Source organism: Toxotes jaculatrix, chromosome 12 (genome assembly GCF_017976425.1).
Source record: "Toxotes jaculatrix isolate fToxJac2 chromosome 12, fToxJac2.pri, whole genome shotgun sequence".
Classification (NCBI taxonomy): domain Eukaryota; kingdom Metazoa; phylum Chordata; class Actinopteri; family Toxotidae; genus Toxotes; species Toxotes jaculatrix.
This window is the reverse complement of record NC_054405.1, coordinates 2,802,568-2,819,170: the sequence shown is the minus strand read 5'-3', so window position 1 is coordinate 2,819,170 and position 16,603 is coordinate 2,802,568. Positions and strand designations below refer to the sequence as shown.

The following is a 16,603-nucleotide window of genomic DNA, read 5'->3' as shown; positions in this document are numbered from 1 at the left end:
ACTTGAACCAACCCGAGTGCGTCCACAAGACATGCTGTGTTTTCCTGTCACAGCTGTCACCTCCTCCTACATGTAAGAAGTGGAGTGACGTTCGCCTGATGGTGGATATTCAATTAACTGGTGCAGCGCCTGTTTCGACATGCGATCACTTGGCCTGTGTTTAACGCAGCCTGCAGCTTTCTCGAGAGCATCAAACCGAAGTGAAAGCGCTGCCCTTCATAGTAGAGTTCCAGCTTTTTCTTCATTTTAAATAACACGTAGAAAAGATGTTTTCCGATGTTTCGAAAAACTTCCCAGCGGACGCTGCACCTCCTTGGGTCCTCGGGCAACACGCCCGCGAAATCTGAAGCCAACCGCACGAGTGTTTATCGTCAGGTACTGGTTGCTTTACAACTTTAAGAAACTCTTTTGAGGAGCTTCTATGTGACGATGCATGATTCCAGGAAGAGGAAGTGCTGTTTACAGCCACTTGTTTTGAATGTTTCAGAGAAAGGTGTCCACAGAACCTTTCACTGTATTCTGGCATCATGCTGCACGTCATGAAAGCACTTCTCCTCCAGAGGAAAAACCTGTCTTTGGTTTACACTGGACTGCTGACTCATGCTGAAAGAGCTGAAATGCAGTCCAGTGCTCCGTACAGTTCTCTGTTTAATACATCTACATGGCGGTTGCCCCAGTGAGGCAGGCGGGATTTATTTATCATTGCATTGTGCTCCTGTACTGATAACAGACCACGATCAATCTCTCAGCGCTGTTTGGGGACAAATTATTTAGAAACGCAGCAGATGCTGTATACTTTCTGGCCATGACCATGCATGCACAGTTTGTACACACAGCATAGCTGGGCAATGACACAACCCGATCAGCGATCGTGACCGCAAGAAGCTATTTAGAAAATAATGACTCCAATTCAGCAAACACCAAATTGCCTTCTCCTCATAGTAGATGGATCTAAGTGAGAATCACTCTTCTGTGCCTTGGTGGTAGCATACACTGCATTCTGTGTGTGTGCGCGTGCATGGGTGTGTCCGTATATATGTGTGTATTTATGCGTGTGTGCCTGCACCAACAAAGCCAAGCCCGTCTCAATAATTTTATGCTCTTCCAGTCACCATTAGGCCTCTAATCAGCCGAGGACCAGCCCCCCCAAAAAAAAAAATCCCTCCGCTGGGATGCAGAGGGAAAAGCTGCAGGCACTTACACCAACGGCTGGAACTTTATGGACGAGGGGCTCGGCTCGGAAAACACCCTAAACAGACAGCAGTATGCCCGCATTCTGAGCCGTATGATCCACGCACGCTGTTGCATCAGGAGCACGTTGCACTGAGACCAGATATATTATTTCTAGCGTGTCACTGGGATGCAAAGCACACAGCAGATTGTATGTTTACGTCCTCAGCAGTAACATTTCACAAGGTTTGCTTAGTTAGTCCTTCTTCATGTGTCCTTGCCGTGCCCCCCCCCCCCCCCCCCCCCCCCCCCCCCCGTGCCATTTGACTGGTTGTGTAATCTGCCTGCTTTGACAAGCGCCCCAGGAAAGCCAGCCCATTCATTAGGGCTAATGTGCTCAGAGTGTGTGGAGCACGGTGGCCAGAAAAACTGCTGGCAGACTAACGCATAATTGTTATAGATATCCTTGGATGGCTCTGTTATGTGCACCTCTGTTTATATCCAAGCCATCCACAAGAGTGAAACCAAACAGATGTCCACCAAAAAAAACCCTCACTGAAGAAAAGTCGCAGTTTAGCCTCGAAACAAAGTCAAATCTCACAGTGAAGCACTTTTTTTTACGAGAAAGACACAAGCTTCCACCGGCCTACATGGTGTCACACCGTCATTGCGGTGACACCTGCGCTAAGTGCTGTTCAACCGCTGTTCACCAGCTCTGTTCCTACTGGTTTCCTGTCACCTGAAAGGCATCAGTATCCTCTGTCGCAGACTTGTTGTTGTTCCTCTGTACAGTTCCCTCTAAAACATTTCCCTCTGTGAGAGACGTCTGAAAAAAGAATGATCTGACTGTTAATTAATAGTGATCTGTCTTAAAAATATACTAGAAATGTTTTTGGGAGACCGACGGGGAAAAAAAAAGAATTGATTAATATGTCAGTTAGTTTGATCATAGTTTAAGTTAGCAGAATTAGAGAACCACTGCTGGATGACTCTGGAGGGTTGAAGGGTGGATCTAAATCATCCACCTACCTGAAAGTCAGAGGAAATATGGGACTGGGACGTGCAGCTGACAGCAGAGATACAGTGAGAGAGGAGTGGCCACGAGGGGACTGTAACGGCATCATAAAGGGACTATCAGACAGATCAGTCTATCAGTCTATCATCAGATCTTGTACATGCTGCTGCTGCCACAAACAAAGGGTGTGGGAGGGAGGCTGGGGGTGTGGGTGGGTGGGTGAAAGCACCCTGTGGGTCAAAGCAGAAAGATGGGAGAAAAATGGGAGAAGAAGGGCACTCGGTCTGCAGAGTCACTGATTGAACTGTTTCCAAGGATTGTTATTCAGCATCAATTATTTAGAGCAAATCATTTGCCACTGAAACAGCTAAAGAACAGTGTCCATTAAGACAGAGAGACAGAGACAGAGGAGGGAACATGAGCTTGAGCTTTGGAACAAAGAGAGAAGCGGCCGAGGCCAGGGACAATCCAAAACCAGAAGAGTATCTGTTGATATGGATTTCCTTTCTTAGCCCATCCATGCTGCTCAGAAACTCAGGTTCTATAACAGATTGAAGGAGCAGGAAATCACAGATTCCTCCTCCCTCTCTCTGGAGATGCATACACATACTTCATGTTGTCTTAGTTTTTTATAGCTTAACATAGGAACTTTATTGTCCAATCACAGGACCCCTATTGTGTGTCTATGTGTAAAATCTTTATCATCACTCCTATTACTACTACAGAAACATCAAAAACATGCAGAGATGCTCACAGGAAGACAAACTAAAACAGCAGTTTTAAATGACTGTATGTGCAAAACATTTCCTTTGATTCAAGGTCGGTCGCTGTGTGGCCATTTTGTTGAGCTGGATGTCGTGTGTGTATTAAGATATGAGAGGGTTACTGATTGTTGATGTTCAGAGGTGTTAACCATTCAGTCGTTGCACCGTCTGGAACCTGTACTTCCTGTGAGCAGGCCATCAGCAGCATAGTATCCACTGCAGTGACTTCAGCAGTATTAAACTGTTTTATGGTTCTGTTGGTTCAGGACAGGGAAAGATCCTGGTCTGCTTTGTTACAGAAAAAGTTCACAGTGACTTCAGACACAACCTGTTTTACCTCAGACAGGACTCTGGGTGTGAACCTCAGGTCTCTGGTGTCCCAGTTCTGCACATAATAACCCCCCACCCCCCCTCCCCCATCCATCGCCAACCACCTCTGAATAACCCCACTGCACTTAATGAATGTAGCAGTTCATTCACGCTGCTTCTGCCCTTTCGACTGCTCCCTGTGGGCTGGGCTGGGCTCAGGCAGCTCCTCCTCCACACACACACACACACACACACACACATACACACAAAAACACAGCCACAGCGGACCAGGTGAACTGACATCTGAATAATTCCAGCAAGAAAGTTTGGAAGAACAAGTCCAAATGGTTGGTTTTCTTCAAAGCCACACTGCTCAGCAGCCGTGGGAACGTTCTGGGTGTTAGTCAAATGTGAAGGATGAGCCAGTTTCAGCCACACGCCTTATTTCATTCTTTCCAGACCAACTCATTTTTGGCCACACACCTGTCTGAGCTGTGTGCTGTGCCCTGCAGAAACTGGAGTGAGGATTTAGAGCGTTGTCTGTGCACAGCCACCTGTGAGGTGTTTAGGGTACATCTGTATATTGTAGCGTCTACTGGTAGTCTGCATGTGAGGCATTCAGGGGACATCTGTGAATTCTAAATATAGAAAATAACCTGGGTTACTCTCTCGGTAACTCTAAACTGTTTGAGTTTCTTATGTACATTGGTCACACGCTACGCCGCCCACCACCACAAGTAAATACTCAACCCGTGGGAAACAGTGAGAGCCCATTAACCAGCCCATTATTATTATTATCATTATTATTATCTATGATTTATTTATTGAGGACATTTTCCACATTCCAATTCCATTGTCTGAATATTCGTAATCCTTCCTCAGGGTTTGAGATCAAAAGACGACTATGAGACAGAAAGTGTTTAGAATCTCAGCTCTTATTTCCTGTATATTTCACATCTACATGTAGATGTGCTTAGGACATAGCACATTTTGTGTGAACCCACCCACCCAGTCAGTCAATCAGTCAGTCAGCAAAAAGTTTGGAACGTGTGACTGGTAAGGGCTTTTGAAATAGCCAATACAACAATCTGCAATGTCCTGAAGCAGAAAGAAACTACTGGCGTCCTGAACAGCAGACATTAACCAGGTCACCACAAGAGCAGATCATGATCGAACCGTTGTGAGAGCGGCGAGGAAAAACCCAGAAGCAACATTCACAGCGACATCACCACCGACGTCTGCAGAGCAGGGGTGAAGGTAACTGTAGAGAAAGTCTACAGCAAAACTTCAGCAAAGACACACTGCCAACAATGTGCCAACACAATGGAGGACTTCATCTGGGGGTGGGGGGGGGGGCAAAGTGTTGATAGTAGTATTGGCTGCACACCTAACCTACGTATGCTTGAACTGTGCGGGGGAAACCACACGAAACCATGCAGAGAGCGTACACAGAAAGGTCACTGCTGGTCAGATTAAAGAGACAGTATCTAATGATCTGCAAGCAGTCTAACTTGTTGCATGAGCTATCTGAGTGTGTGTGTGTGTGAGTGAGTGAGTGAGTGAGAGTGAAAGATGATCACTGTTGTATCTGTAATCCCTCATTAGCTTACACAAGCTTAAGTAAATGTCATGAGTGAGTTTGTGAAACATTTGGTTGGAAGTCAGCAGATTCAGACAAAACCTTAGTCAGAGAGCGGTGAGTAAGCCTAGCAACGACCCTTACCACACACACACACACACACACACACACACCTCCCCCGTGTTCTGAGCCTCTTGGTTCCTGACTGAAGCGCTCTGGCTTCCTCCTCTGGTGCTCCACTTCCTCCCCAGATGGTTCTACTTTCTGGAGCCTTACTCATCTCAGCCGGAGCTCTGGCCCTTACAGCTTTCCATGTGAACGTGTGACATCATCACTTCAAAGCACGACCCGCTCCCTGTGACGCACCAGAGTGCGAGGACGTGTACGAGTACCATTCCACAGAACCGATACCAAAGTACGTTCCACATTGGATTAATACACGCGGCTTTTAGAGATCAAAGAACTGCCAGTCCTGTCTACAGAGTACTGAACAATGTGTGGCTACTACAACCAAACACAGTAAACTACAAAGAAATTCAATTCAGAAAAACGAAAGACAGAAACTTTCCACTGCCAGTGATGCTGTGAAGAAATGTGTGAAACACGGTGAGATCATTCACCAGGAAGCACACAGCACCTCTCACCTCAGTAATTCGACCACATCGCGTGTTTCCAGCCTGTCATGATAACGGGAATCAGCCATTCAAAAAAAAAAATTATTATTTTATTGTGATGTCATTAACATTAACAACATCAAGTTAAATCTCAACTTCGAACGCTTCTCAGCTGCACAGGTTTCTGATCATTTCCCTGATGAAGAAAGTGACAGCAATGTTCTGTTTCACCCCCGACAGTAAACTCTACATATACCAGGAACATTACATAAGTCTTTGTCTGTAGCAAGCTTCAACTAGTTGGCAAATCATGCTGATGCCAGAGCTGAGAGGCCTCAGACTTTTATCTGCAAGTCTGATCTTCACAACACCTCCAAATGTCTTATTCTCCTCGAACTGTGAATCTCAAGCTTTCGAAATATTTTCTGATGAAGGATTCCAGCAAGATTTTTCAAAACAAGTCTCCATTTGGGGGGGGATCAGTTTAAAAAAAAAAAAAGATAAACTGAGTCAGCAAATCACGACTTTGCTTGAAAAAAAAAAAGAAACATGTCATTCAACCCACTCTGGTTCTGTACGTGGCTCATTTCCCTTCAGAGCTGAATTCCTGTAAGTGATGGGGTCATCTAGAAAACCCGAGTACGAATACGCTGCTCGGCAGAGACCTTTTCTTTCTTCATTCCTCCTCAGAGCCAAAATACTGCTGCTAGAGAGTCATCACCACCATCACTGCTGGTCACGGTGAGAAGTTACAAAAACGCCGAGCATGTTTCTCCAATATGTCACTGCACCATGAGTCAGGGGTTATTATTCACAATCAGGCAGGGGGGGCAGAGGAGCAGGGTGGCGAACAAACCCAAGGGCCCGAGAAGAGAAGGAGGTCAGATCGTCTTTTTTTTTTTTATCTGCAACGCTCTGCTTCCTGGCAAAAGAGGTGCACTTTTAATACAGCTTATTTAAAGACAATCACTTTAGGAAGCTGCTAAAGGCGTGCCTGTCAGGCTGTAAAAAAAACGCTCCGGCGGTGCAAATCACTTCAGATGCTGCATCACAGAAGGGCAAGAGAGAGTTTGCAGTGTGGTCACACAGTGTGGTCACACACACACACACACACACACTGCTGCTAATGGATTAACGTTCACCAAATGGTATAACATTTTATATATCACACCAAATTATCATCATCTTCACTGCCTGTGATGGACCTAACATTCCACTTCACGTGGTTTGTGACAGTGCAGTTCCATTTGATTTACTGTAAATACAGATCGAAGACACACTACACAAATGGACATTTCACTGGTAGGAGTGTAATTGTGTTAATTAATTGAAGCTAACTGTGAAAGTCTGTTTTCAGGGGAATCGCCCTGGCCTCACAGAGGCAGGGGAGCCTTCTAAAGCCGAGGCAGATCTCGTTTAGAGCAACTTCGTGTTTTACAGCTTCGACCTCAGCAAAGCCACGTTTCACGCGGCGGGTTGATCCTCTGCAGCGAGTGAGTTATGAAAGCCACACGGCTCTTGTGTTTGTCAATGTCATTTTATGCTGCGGCGGCAGGTCTGTCTCCTGAGAGGGGGGGGGGTTTTCATCTCAGAAAAGATTCATCAGGCTGAATATAGAATGAAATCCCACGGGTCCGTGACCCTTAACTGCCAACGCGCACAACAGATTTTGACCACAGTGAGTCTGATCTCAAGTAAGACGGTGACGGTGAAGTTTTCCTGCGCTCAACGAGAACTCATCTTCTGCCAACTCATCTTTCTGCCAAAGGTTTGTTCTAGAAAATAAAGGCTTAATTAAAAGAGGATCTTGAAAAAAAAAATAAGTCAAAGAAATTAATTTTGCCTAATTAAATATAACAGCCTGCAGAGTCAAATTAGGGGCTCTCGGGTATTTGATTTAAAAGAGGCTACAAAGAAACTTTTTTTTTTTTTGTTGGAGGGGGGAACTTAAGTGGCAAATGTAACTTCAGGGTCAAAGACAATTAAGTCAAAGAGACATTAGCATCGAAAGTAAGAACGGAAAGTTCCTGTGCAATCTTTGACTCCTCCACCAAACCAGCTGTTTGCAATTTTCTTCCATCCTTTAATTTCCTAATTAATATTCCTATCACATCCCTGTCTTCTTGCTCAGCGTGTGGAAGAGGACGATGCAAGGGAGGGGGGTGGGGGATCAGGTGGTCAGCTGTGGGACAATGAAGACCGGGTAAGGCGGCTAGGGTGTGTGTGTGTGTGTGTGTGTGTGTGTGTTGGGGGGGGGGGCGGCATGGACATCAGATGTCTTAAAATGGAGCACAACCCCCGCCCCCCTTTTTTTGTGGGGGGGTTATCAGCAGTTAATCAAGCATATGAACCAGACTTGTGCTAGACAGGCTGCCACAAAGACGCAGCAGGCCGCATATGGCTACCCGTGTCCCCCAGAGACAGCTGCGACACCAGATGTGAGATCGCTTTAGTCGTTCCTCGGAGGGAATTGTACGTGGTGTAAAACATATACACTCACACAGTCGCTGAGAAAAAGCTCCGCACATCCTCCCACTTCACAACAAGCCTCTCCTTTATACAGCTAATAATGTTTACCACCACACTGCACGACCACTTGAATCCTATACATTTGCCATTATTTGTTGTGGATGGGGTTGGGATGGAGGCGGGGGATTATAATATCACTGAAGAACACAACAGAGCTACAAATGGAAGTCTGGGTGCCTTGCTTCTGTGTTGAAGGGGTGTGGGGCCTTTTACATGTCTGTGCCCAGGGGCCCCATTGTCTCATAATCCATCCGTGTTTTACAGGGGAGTTAAAGAGACTGTGTAGAGCGTAAATGCTAAGATATTCTGTACTGGAGTAAATTAGATCACACAGCAACACAACATGGGTGTGTGGGGAAACTGAAACTATATATATATATATATATATACACACACACACACGCACAAGTACAAGCCTGAACAGAGTTACTTAACATGGTTTGATGTCTGAAATGTTTTAGACAGGGTGAATGAGAAAAAAAAAATGCCCAACTGTGTTTTATGTGGGCTCTGGTTGCCTAGAGATGAAACTTCTCTGAAAGGTAGCAGAGAGAAGCTGAATTTTTTTTTTGATCATAGTCACTTTTGTGTTGCCAGTATAGTGATCGTCCTGTGGAGGTGAAACCAGCAGCTTCTTCTTCCTCTTCGACTTCATTGTTTTGACAAGTGCCCCAGATCACATCTAAAAAAAAAACTGCCGGGATATATAATTAAATATGCAGAATACCACTGTGATCATTTCTATGTAAATTTAATTTCAATTAAAAAAAAATAAAATAAAAATACTGTTCCTCGATCACTGTGATCCCATGGAGCTAATCAAGACTCGGTGCTCTAGGAGGACTACAGAGTTGTTGTAACTATTTTTTAATTTAATAAAAATGAAATATAGGAAATCAGAGTAGACATTCATGAACGTGTTAAGTAATGAACTGACAAAATCCTAAACCCAGAAGTGGCCAGCAGCGGTATTCCTCTCTGACTGCTTATCAAAAACTGGAACTGGGTCCATGTCTGAGGAGGAGGGCTGACACAAGCCTGTGTGACTCTAATGCAGGTGTGACAGATGCTGTGTTCGAGGTAGGGGATGTGACGTGTTCAGCTGAAGGGCAGAGGGTTAGTGTTGTGTGTGCTTCTTGTTGAGATGAGGTAGATAGCAGCTTTGGGCTGAATATTAAAATATAATGTAATTAGCAAAACTAAAAACATTTTTTTCTCCTCTTTTACTGTAAGTGCAGCAGCAGTGCGTAGTGATTACTGCAAAACGCCGTCAACAACACTGGTGACAGATTAAGGCCGCAGGAGCGGAGCCTGTTACGTGGTCATGGTGAAGGAGCAAATGAATTATCGAGGCAACAAGAAAGACAAGTTTAAGAAAGAGGGGGGAAAAAAATGAAGAGTTCATACAGACAGAGACAGATCAAAAACCGTGCTGGGTGACTATTTCAGAGCTCAACCGGAGAGGAAATATATGAACAGGATGTAAAGTGCATGGGGATTTTCCCTCTGCTCTGCACATGGTAATCACAGAGAACCATTGGAGCCTTTCACACCCTTCATCAGCTCACACTCTTGACTTTTAGAAAATGACACTTTCTTAGTTCTTTCTTCTCTCTTTTTTTTTTTTTTTTTCTAAGATGTCCAAAGCATACAGCGGCTTATGGTGAGGCAGTGCCCTTTCTTTGCTGTAAGCAGTACTCATTCATCACGTCTCATTCTCCTTACATCCGCCGCTCCAGTCAATACTAAGTGATCATTATGCCTTTGGGTCATTGTTAAAGAGGAAATGGTGCAAGCTCAAAGTTAATTTCATTGTGATGATCTAAAATAAATTGTAGGGGGGGGGGAAGCTTTATATATACACTGCCTGGCCAAAAACAAAAAAAAAAAAAGTCACCACCTGGATTTAACTAAGCAAATCGGTAAGAGCCTCCTGTTGGATAATTACTGCATGGGCGATTATCTTTCATAAAGACTGGACTCTGGAGCAATGGAAGAAGGTCATGTGGTCAAAGAATGAGGTCAGCTGACTATATATATATATATATATATATATATGTATATATGTATATATCTTTATGCACATACACACACATAAAATAATGACAACCTCCTTGTTGGCAATGTCAGCAACTTGACTATCACAGCAACTACAGTTATGTGACATTTAAGTAAGAATTTAATTTTCAGTAAAATGCACAGAAGATAAAAGAAAAGCAGCGAGTAAAAGAAGCGAGGGCAGCAGCCCGGCTGCCACACACAGATAACCAAAAAACCGAAGGCAACGTTTCTTTTCTGCTGAATATGCCCCTGCTTTCTCTTTTCTCCTCTCTTTCACTTCTCCATCTCCACCTCCCACTCCTTCTATAATCTGAGTCAGTCAGGCTCATGTCTAACACATAGCCATCACACTGGGCTCATTTAAATAAAAGAAGGCATTCGGGACAGGTTTACGGAGCCACAAACCAAAAATCTGTCGTTTTGATATGTAACACTTTGCAAATTGGACCGTTGAGGGGACAGAAAATGGCGGGTGTCCTTCCTGTAAACCCTGGCGAAAAAGGGCAATCCTCCCACGTAGGATCGCCCATCATCGCAGTGCCTCTGCTGACGACCCACGGTGAGGCATTATTATCTGTCATAACACTGACACGGCTGAGATCAAAAATTGGAGCAAAATATTTTATTTTTAGTAATTACGTCTGAACATGACAATCATTAGACCATCTTCAAGATTAGCAACTTACAACTGAATTGAGATAAAGTGGACTCCAGAGCTAAGAGACTAAATGTAGCTTCGTTTCATTTTGCTGAAACATTCGCAAACTGCAGACAAAGAGTCCAGATGTAAGTGAGAAGGTCTATCATCTCTTGCTTTGTCTCGGTGACCACAGTTGTCAGTGAGTAAGAAAATAAGAGCGGTGACACCAGACACAACTCACATCCTGTGTCTTATATTATTCTGAAAAGGGACAGTGACCTCCAAACAGACGGCATCCTCCAGCATCTACTGTACACGTCTAACCAACAGAAACCCGCACGCAGCCGGAGAGCTACACGACCTGCACACAGTGTAAGCTCAGAACTGCTGCCACCAGAAAATGTTAAAGCTTAAATCATCAATAAAAATTGGAATATAATATGAAACTTCTGTCAGATTGTCCATTGAACTCACAGAGTAAAAAAAAAAAAAAAAGAAAGAAAAAAGGTAAATCAAGATAAATGTTTTCTGTGATCAAAGGTTCTCTTACCTGTCCTGTGACTGCTCCTCATACATCCTCTCCTTTCCCTCTTTGAAGAGCCGGATGGCCTGTTTGGATTTCTTCATAAGGCTGTCGATGTAGATTTTAAAGTACTCATTCTCACTGAGCTGAGTGAGTCTCTGGTTCTCTTCGTACTTGCCGAGTATGAGCCGCAGGTGCTGGTAGGCATCGGGTAAGATGTCCAGGATGTACGGCGGACTGTTCTTCAGCTGGAGTCTGGGGTTTTGGCACAGCCGGACCTGCAGCAAAGAAGCCCCGGTCCGTGAAATGCTCGACTGACTGACGCGCCAACATTTAGTGGTGTACGCCAGATTACAAAAAGGGAGACGATGCTTGACACAACAACACAACAGGGTCAGATGTTAATATGATGGAATCTGAAAGTATACTTTAAGATAGAAGAGGCTTACTAATGTAAAAAGTATGCAGATTATTTCCACTGAAAAGACACACACCTCTGCATGGTATTAACATTGTTCATACACACTAACAATGCTGCCCGAATCTGTATTATTTGTTTGAATTAGATGAATGAATCAGTCTTTTGTTGCATCTTCAATGAGTTATCATCCCATATGTGCCAGCCAAAGCTGTGTACTGTTAGAGGGCATCAAACAAATGCTTCAGCTAATTAAAGGCACCATCAGAAAACATGAACAGGGGAACACATGTGCACCGATTAGCATCGGCTCCACCTCTCCATGTGCGTCTCCCAACAAAGACTGTGCCTACTGCTACCATCTGGCAGACAGGCCTGACTGGTTTATCTCTCCAAACTTACAACTTTATCCATGAGCTTCCAGGTTTTCTCCACGGTCCGCCGGTCGGCGGCTGCTTGTTTCGGGGGCCCCACAGCATCATGGATGGCATCGAAGATGCCTAAAATCCGACCTTTGCTTCGGTTCGGTCCACGTCCGCCAGGATTTCGGCCACTGAGAGCAGTTGCCATTTCCTACACACTGATGCACGAAAAAAAAAAAGAAATAATTACTGCCACACAGTCCTAAACCTTTTGCTCAGTTTGTAAAGATAATCAGTTACAGTCGCCCTTTTGTTTGACCCCTGTCCATTCACAGATTTCAGACAGAACTCCTCCACTTCAACATGAGACAGCGGGAAAAAAAAACAGACAGAGCTCTCTGGTTCTTTGACAAAAATACTCTCAGAGGAACTGTTACAACAGCACAAATGCTGTTAGTGTTATTACCACTGCTTCTCCCTTAAGTGCTGCTCCACAGACACCTGAAAGATGTCTTTGTGTTTGACGGATGCCTAACCAGGCCTGTTTGAGGAAGGGGTTCGACACAGGTCTTTAAAGGTGTTCTCAGGGTCCCAGATCAGTTAGTCCAGCATTGTATTATACTAGAGGTTAACATACTGAGACAATGTGTTGAATGACTACTGTCATCCACAGTGTCTTACTTCTCCTACAGTGCAGCAGTGATGAACTAAGTACATATAACACAAAGTGAGCCTCATAGTTTTGTGCCTGTGTGTCCGGTTGGTCCCTGACATGAGAGTTTAACCCCTGCTTTCATGCCTGCTGTTGTCTTCCCTCAGGAGGGCTGTTGTCCACTCATTTTTTTACAAATGATTAAATTCAACTGCACAATGATACTGCAACCAAATTACACAAACAAATAAACTGCTGATGGCACCCGTGAGGTGAAGGGTTAGTTTACACTGATCACTGCTGATACTGAGGTCTATTCCTATGTGGCTTCTGTGCGCCAGCTTTGCTTATGTGTTTACAGGCTGTTACTTAGAGTTCTGCTGTTATTAAAGTACAACATAACCGTCCTACATTGTTTTCTAGCTGGGGGGTGGGTTGATTCTATAAGCGACTCTGAGTGATGCCAGGGCAAGTCACACAAGCATGTGAAGATCACAAGAGATCCCTTTCCAGTCACTGTGGCGTTTTCAACAGGAACTCACATGAATCGATCATCAAGGGTGGGGAGGAGGGGAGGGGGGGGGACACAAAGTCCTAACTTACCAAACCACCAGGGAATGTCTGCTGGGATCCCTGCTGAATTTGATCCACATCCAGCGCGCGCGCGCACACACACGCACACACACACACAACAAAAAACAAAAAACAAAAAAAAACAAGGAGTGTCCAAGTGTCCGGAGGAAAACAGTGTCAGGAAAAGTATCCAGCGTGTGTAATCCTGTTACTTCACTGTAAAGCCTCCATATTTTACAGTCGTCTTTTTTTTTATTTTTATAAAAAAGCTGTTCCGGAGTATCTGTCGGACTAGTTGGATAAACGCGGAGCTGGGAGGTCTGTACTGTATGTTTTGTACAGCGACATCAGCGTAAAGGTAATATCAAAAATGCCACATCCTGTTGCACATTTCAAAATAAAGCCCCGCTGGAGGAACAATGACGTACACTTCAAACTAGGATCTGGAGTCGTTCGCTCACTTTTATTGAACCGTATCGTTCAATTAAGTGTTTTAGCTTAATCATATGCCCCCCCTAATCTTCCCAATACAGTCATATTCCACCCAATACGGTCACAGTCTCTTCCTTTAATTTGAAGGCACTGTTTAACTTCCCACGCTTCCTGTCTGTGTTTTAGCGGTGTTGACGCAGCTGTTCCAGCGGTAGGAGGGTCCATGGGAGAGTGAAGCAATATTTTCCAGGAACCGACCAACGCAATGACAGAAGCGACAAGACACCCTATTGGTGCCCCCGTGGGGGATGGCACTAATGTCAAGTTTGACACCCCCAGAAAGAAAAGCGACCCCCCCATCTCAACTCTCAAGAAAAAGGCTATCTTCTTTTCTTTTATTAACCCCCCGAGGAAACAAAGTTGACGACTCACGCCACCACAGTGTTACAGGATCGCTGTAACATCAGTCCTGAATGTTCCCCTCGTGAGCTTTTAAATGATTTCAAAATAAATCTCTTTTCATTTGTTTCTCCTTTCTGTTTTACGCTTGCAGCGACCACATTTGGACGCTGTACATACGAGTAGCCTACAGTGTACGTAAATGCACGTTTACATTTCGTGTACCGGACTTTTACTTACCTACGCTTGGAGTTGCACATTGTTTGGTTGCTTCCCATCACATTCCCTCAAAAACCCGACGAGTTCATGCTCTTAATATGGAAGTACCGCGGACCAACTTCCCGTGTTGCTCTGTCCTCACGTTCGTGCTTTTGGCGCAGCCACAGAGGAGAGTGACAGGAGAAGGGCCGCTCCCAAAGAAATCCACACAACTACTCTCACTGTGGACAAAACGAGCAGTGTTGTACCGGAAATGACACAGGAAGTAGAGTGGGCGTTAGAAAAATGTCCAGTACTATTACTGGAATAAAGGCAATGATTATTGTCAAAGTTATGTAGTAGTAATTACAACAGAAGAATCACAGTAAAACAGTTATAAAAGTTTAGAAGAATTACCCAAGGACAAAATCCAAAACCAAAAAAAAAAAAATAATAATAATAATAATAATAATAAAAATAAAAATAAAAAAAAATTGGAATTAAAACAAGTTTAGAGATTTTGCTTATCTGACAGAAACTGATGTTTTTTGAATGTGATGATACTTGAATGTAAGTGGATCATGTTTCTGTTTTTTATTTTTTTTTTTTTACATCTCCTGGTTTTTATTACATCTTTTTCTTTTTTCTTATGTTAATTGATGGATTTGATATGAACGTTTATCTCGTACCAGTGAATGTCAACCAATGCAGGACCAGTTTCTGCTGTATGCCTTTCGTCACACACAGTTAATAGTCAGGGAATGCTGCCTGGCTTCACATCCTTGTGGTAACAAATATGTAAGAAGAGTACTACTAAAAAATAGATGTTATCACTCTGTGTATTTATTTTTACAGTAATTCAACGATGGTTGAAAAATTAATGCTGTTAAAAATTTTTAATGTAGTGTTTTTTTCTCATTAGATTTAGTTACTCTGACTTAGAAATGATGGTCTGATGATCTGGACATGAAATAGAAGAGTGCTGTTGTGCAGGTGGCAGAGTGAAAGCTGAAGCAGTGTGTTAAGTTTAGTGAATGACAGAATGGTGTGTGTATTTCTGTAGGGTTTCATTTCCATCTGACTGCTGCCTTAAAAAAAACACAGTATCATTTTATCTGTACTCACTTTAGCCTCATAAACGTTGGCAGCGAGTTCATTGATACGTCATCTGTCACATGCTGCTGGCATGAAACTTCGCACTGAGGGCAAATATTTGTCATGTATTTTGCATGATATATGATTTCATCTGGAGAGAGAGCTGATTTTCAAAGCTGGTGTGACTCTCCATGTGATATACAGGATCCGCATGATAAACACTGGGCAGCATCCACCTTGGTTAAAATGAACAATGCATGGATTATACAATACTCCAATAAAAGCAAAAATTCAGCTTTGAAAATGTCTCTTGAGTTAAAGTATTTAAGTGGGATTAGCAATATGTACTTAAAGCATCAAAAGAATCATAATTCAGAAAAATGGTCCCTGTGAGCCATGTACTGTTATATATTATATTATTGGATTATTTTTACTGATGCATTAACATGTAAGAGACATTTGACTGAGGTAGTTGGTTGAGGTGAAGCTATATATTGTCGGGCAGTTAATCTACAATAATATTCATCTGTAAAGTTACTAGTGACTAAAGCTGCCCAATAAATTAGGTGGAATGAAAGGTCCAGAATTCTCCTCTGAATTGTAGTGGAGTACAAATATAAACTGGCATGAACTGGAAATACTCAAGAAAAAGTACTTATAAGTATTTATATTTAGTCTCAGATACACCTGACTGGTATGTATTTGAAATATGGAGGCGAAACCAGAATGAAGAGGAAAATATTTAAAAAAGAGCATAAGAACAGGGATCCAAATCACTGAGCCTTTTTCCTAATGATAAAATAAAAACCCCTCTTAGTGACAAAATTATCAGAAAGTATCAATCACATTTGAAGGTACTTTTTTTTAGATCTGTCACTTTCCCAGTAGAGGGCAGTATACTCAATGGAAAAGAAAACTGTTAATACAGCAGATATGGAAGAAATTTGATTTGACTGTAGTTTAGGGAGACAGTATTGGTAGTTTACAGTTAAACTAAATGAGTTTAGAATGAAAGTTAATCTGACATCATTTATTTTATGTCCGGTTCATTGTCTCTGTAAAAGCACCTAAATGGCCAAACCGAGTGAATGCACTTTACTGACATCTTAGTTATAATGATATAAGAAAACCGTGGGTGTAAATTCACAGTGCAGGATTAAATTTCACCTACACTCCCATATCTTTATCTTTACAAAATCAAAAGTCTAATTTCCAAGATCTTTTCATGCAGTGCATGTAGGATTCTGGTAATTGTGATGCATAATCACAC

General features: G+C 43.2%; 1 protein-coding gene across 3 annotated transcripts in view; it reads right to left on the bottom strand.

Annotated features, from left to right (window-relative positions):
- cblb (Cbl proto-oncogene B, E3 ubiquitin protein ligase) overlaps positions 1-14,454 on the bottom strand; it is a 45,382-nt gene extending 30,928 nt beyond the window's left edge. Inside the window, exons 1-3 of one of the 3 annotated variants that reach the window (XM_041052111.1) lie at positions 14,281-14,454; positions 12,025-12,202; positions 11,232-11,482 (exon numbers count right to left, since the gene is read on the bottom strand). In XM_041052111.1, the coding sequence (XP_040908045.1) occupies positions 11,232-11,482; positions 12,025-12,192 (419 nt within the window). In that variant the 5' untranslated portion in view covers positions 12,193-12,202; positions 14,281-14,454. Of the gene's footprint in view, positions 1-11,231; positions 11,483-12,024; positions 12,203-12,450; positions 12,583-13,239; positions 13,583-14,280 lie in introns of those variants that run through there. The other 2 variants (XM_041052110.1, XM_041052112.1) reach the window with 2 other exon arrangements.
- Positions 14,455-16,603: the final 2,149 nt, after the last annotated feature.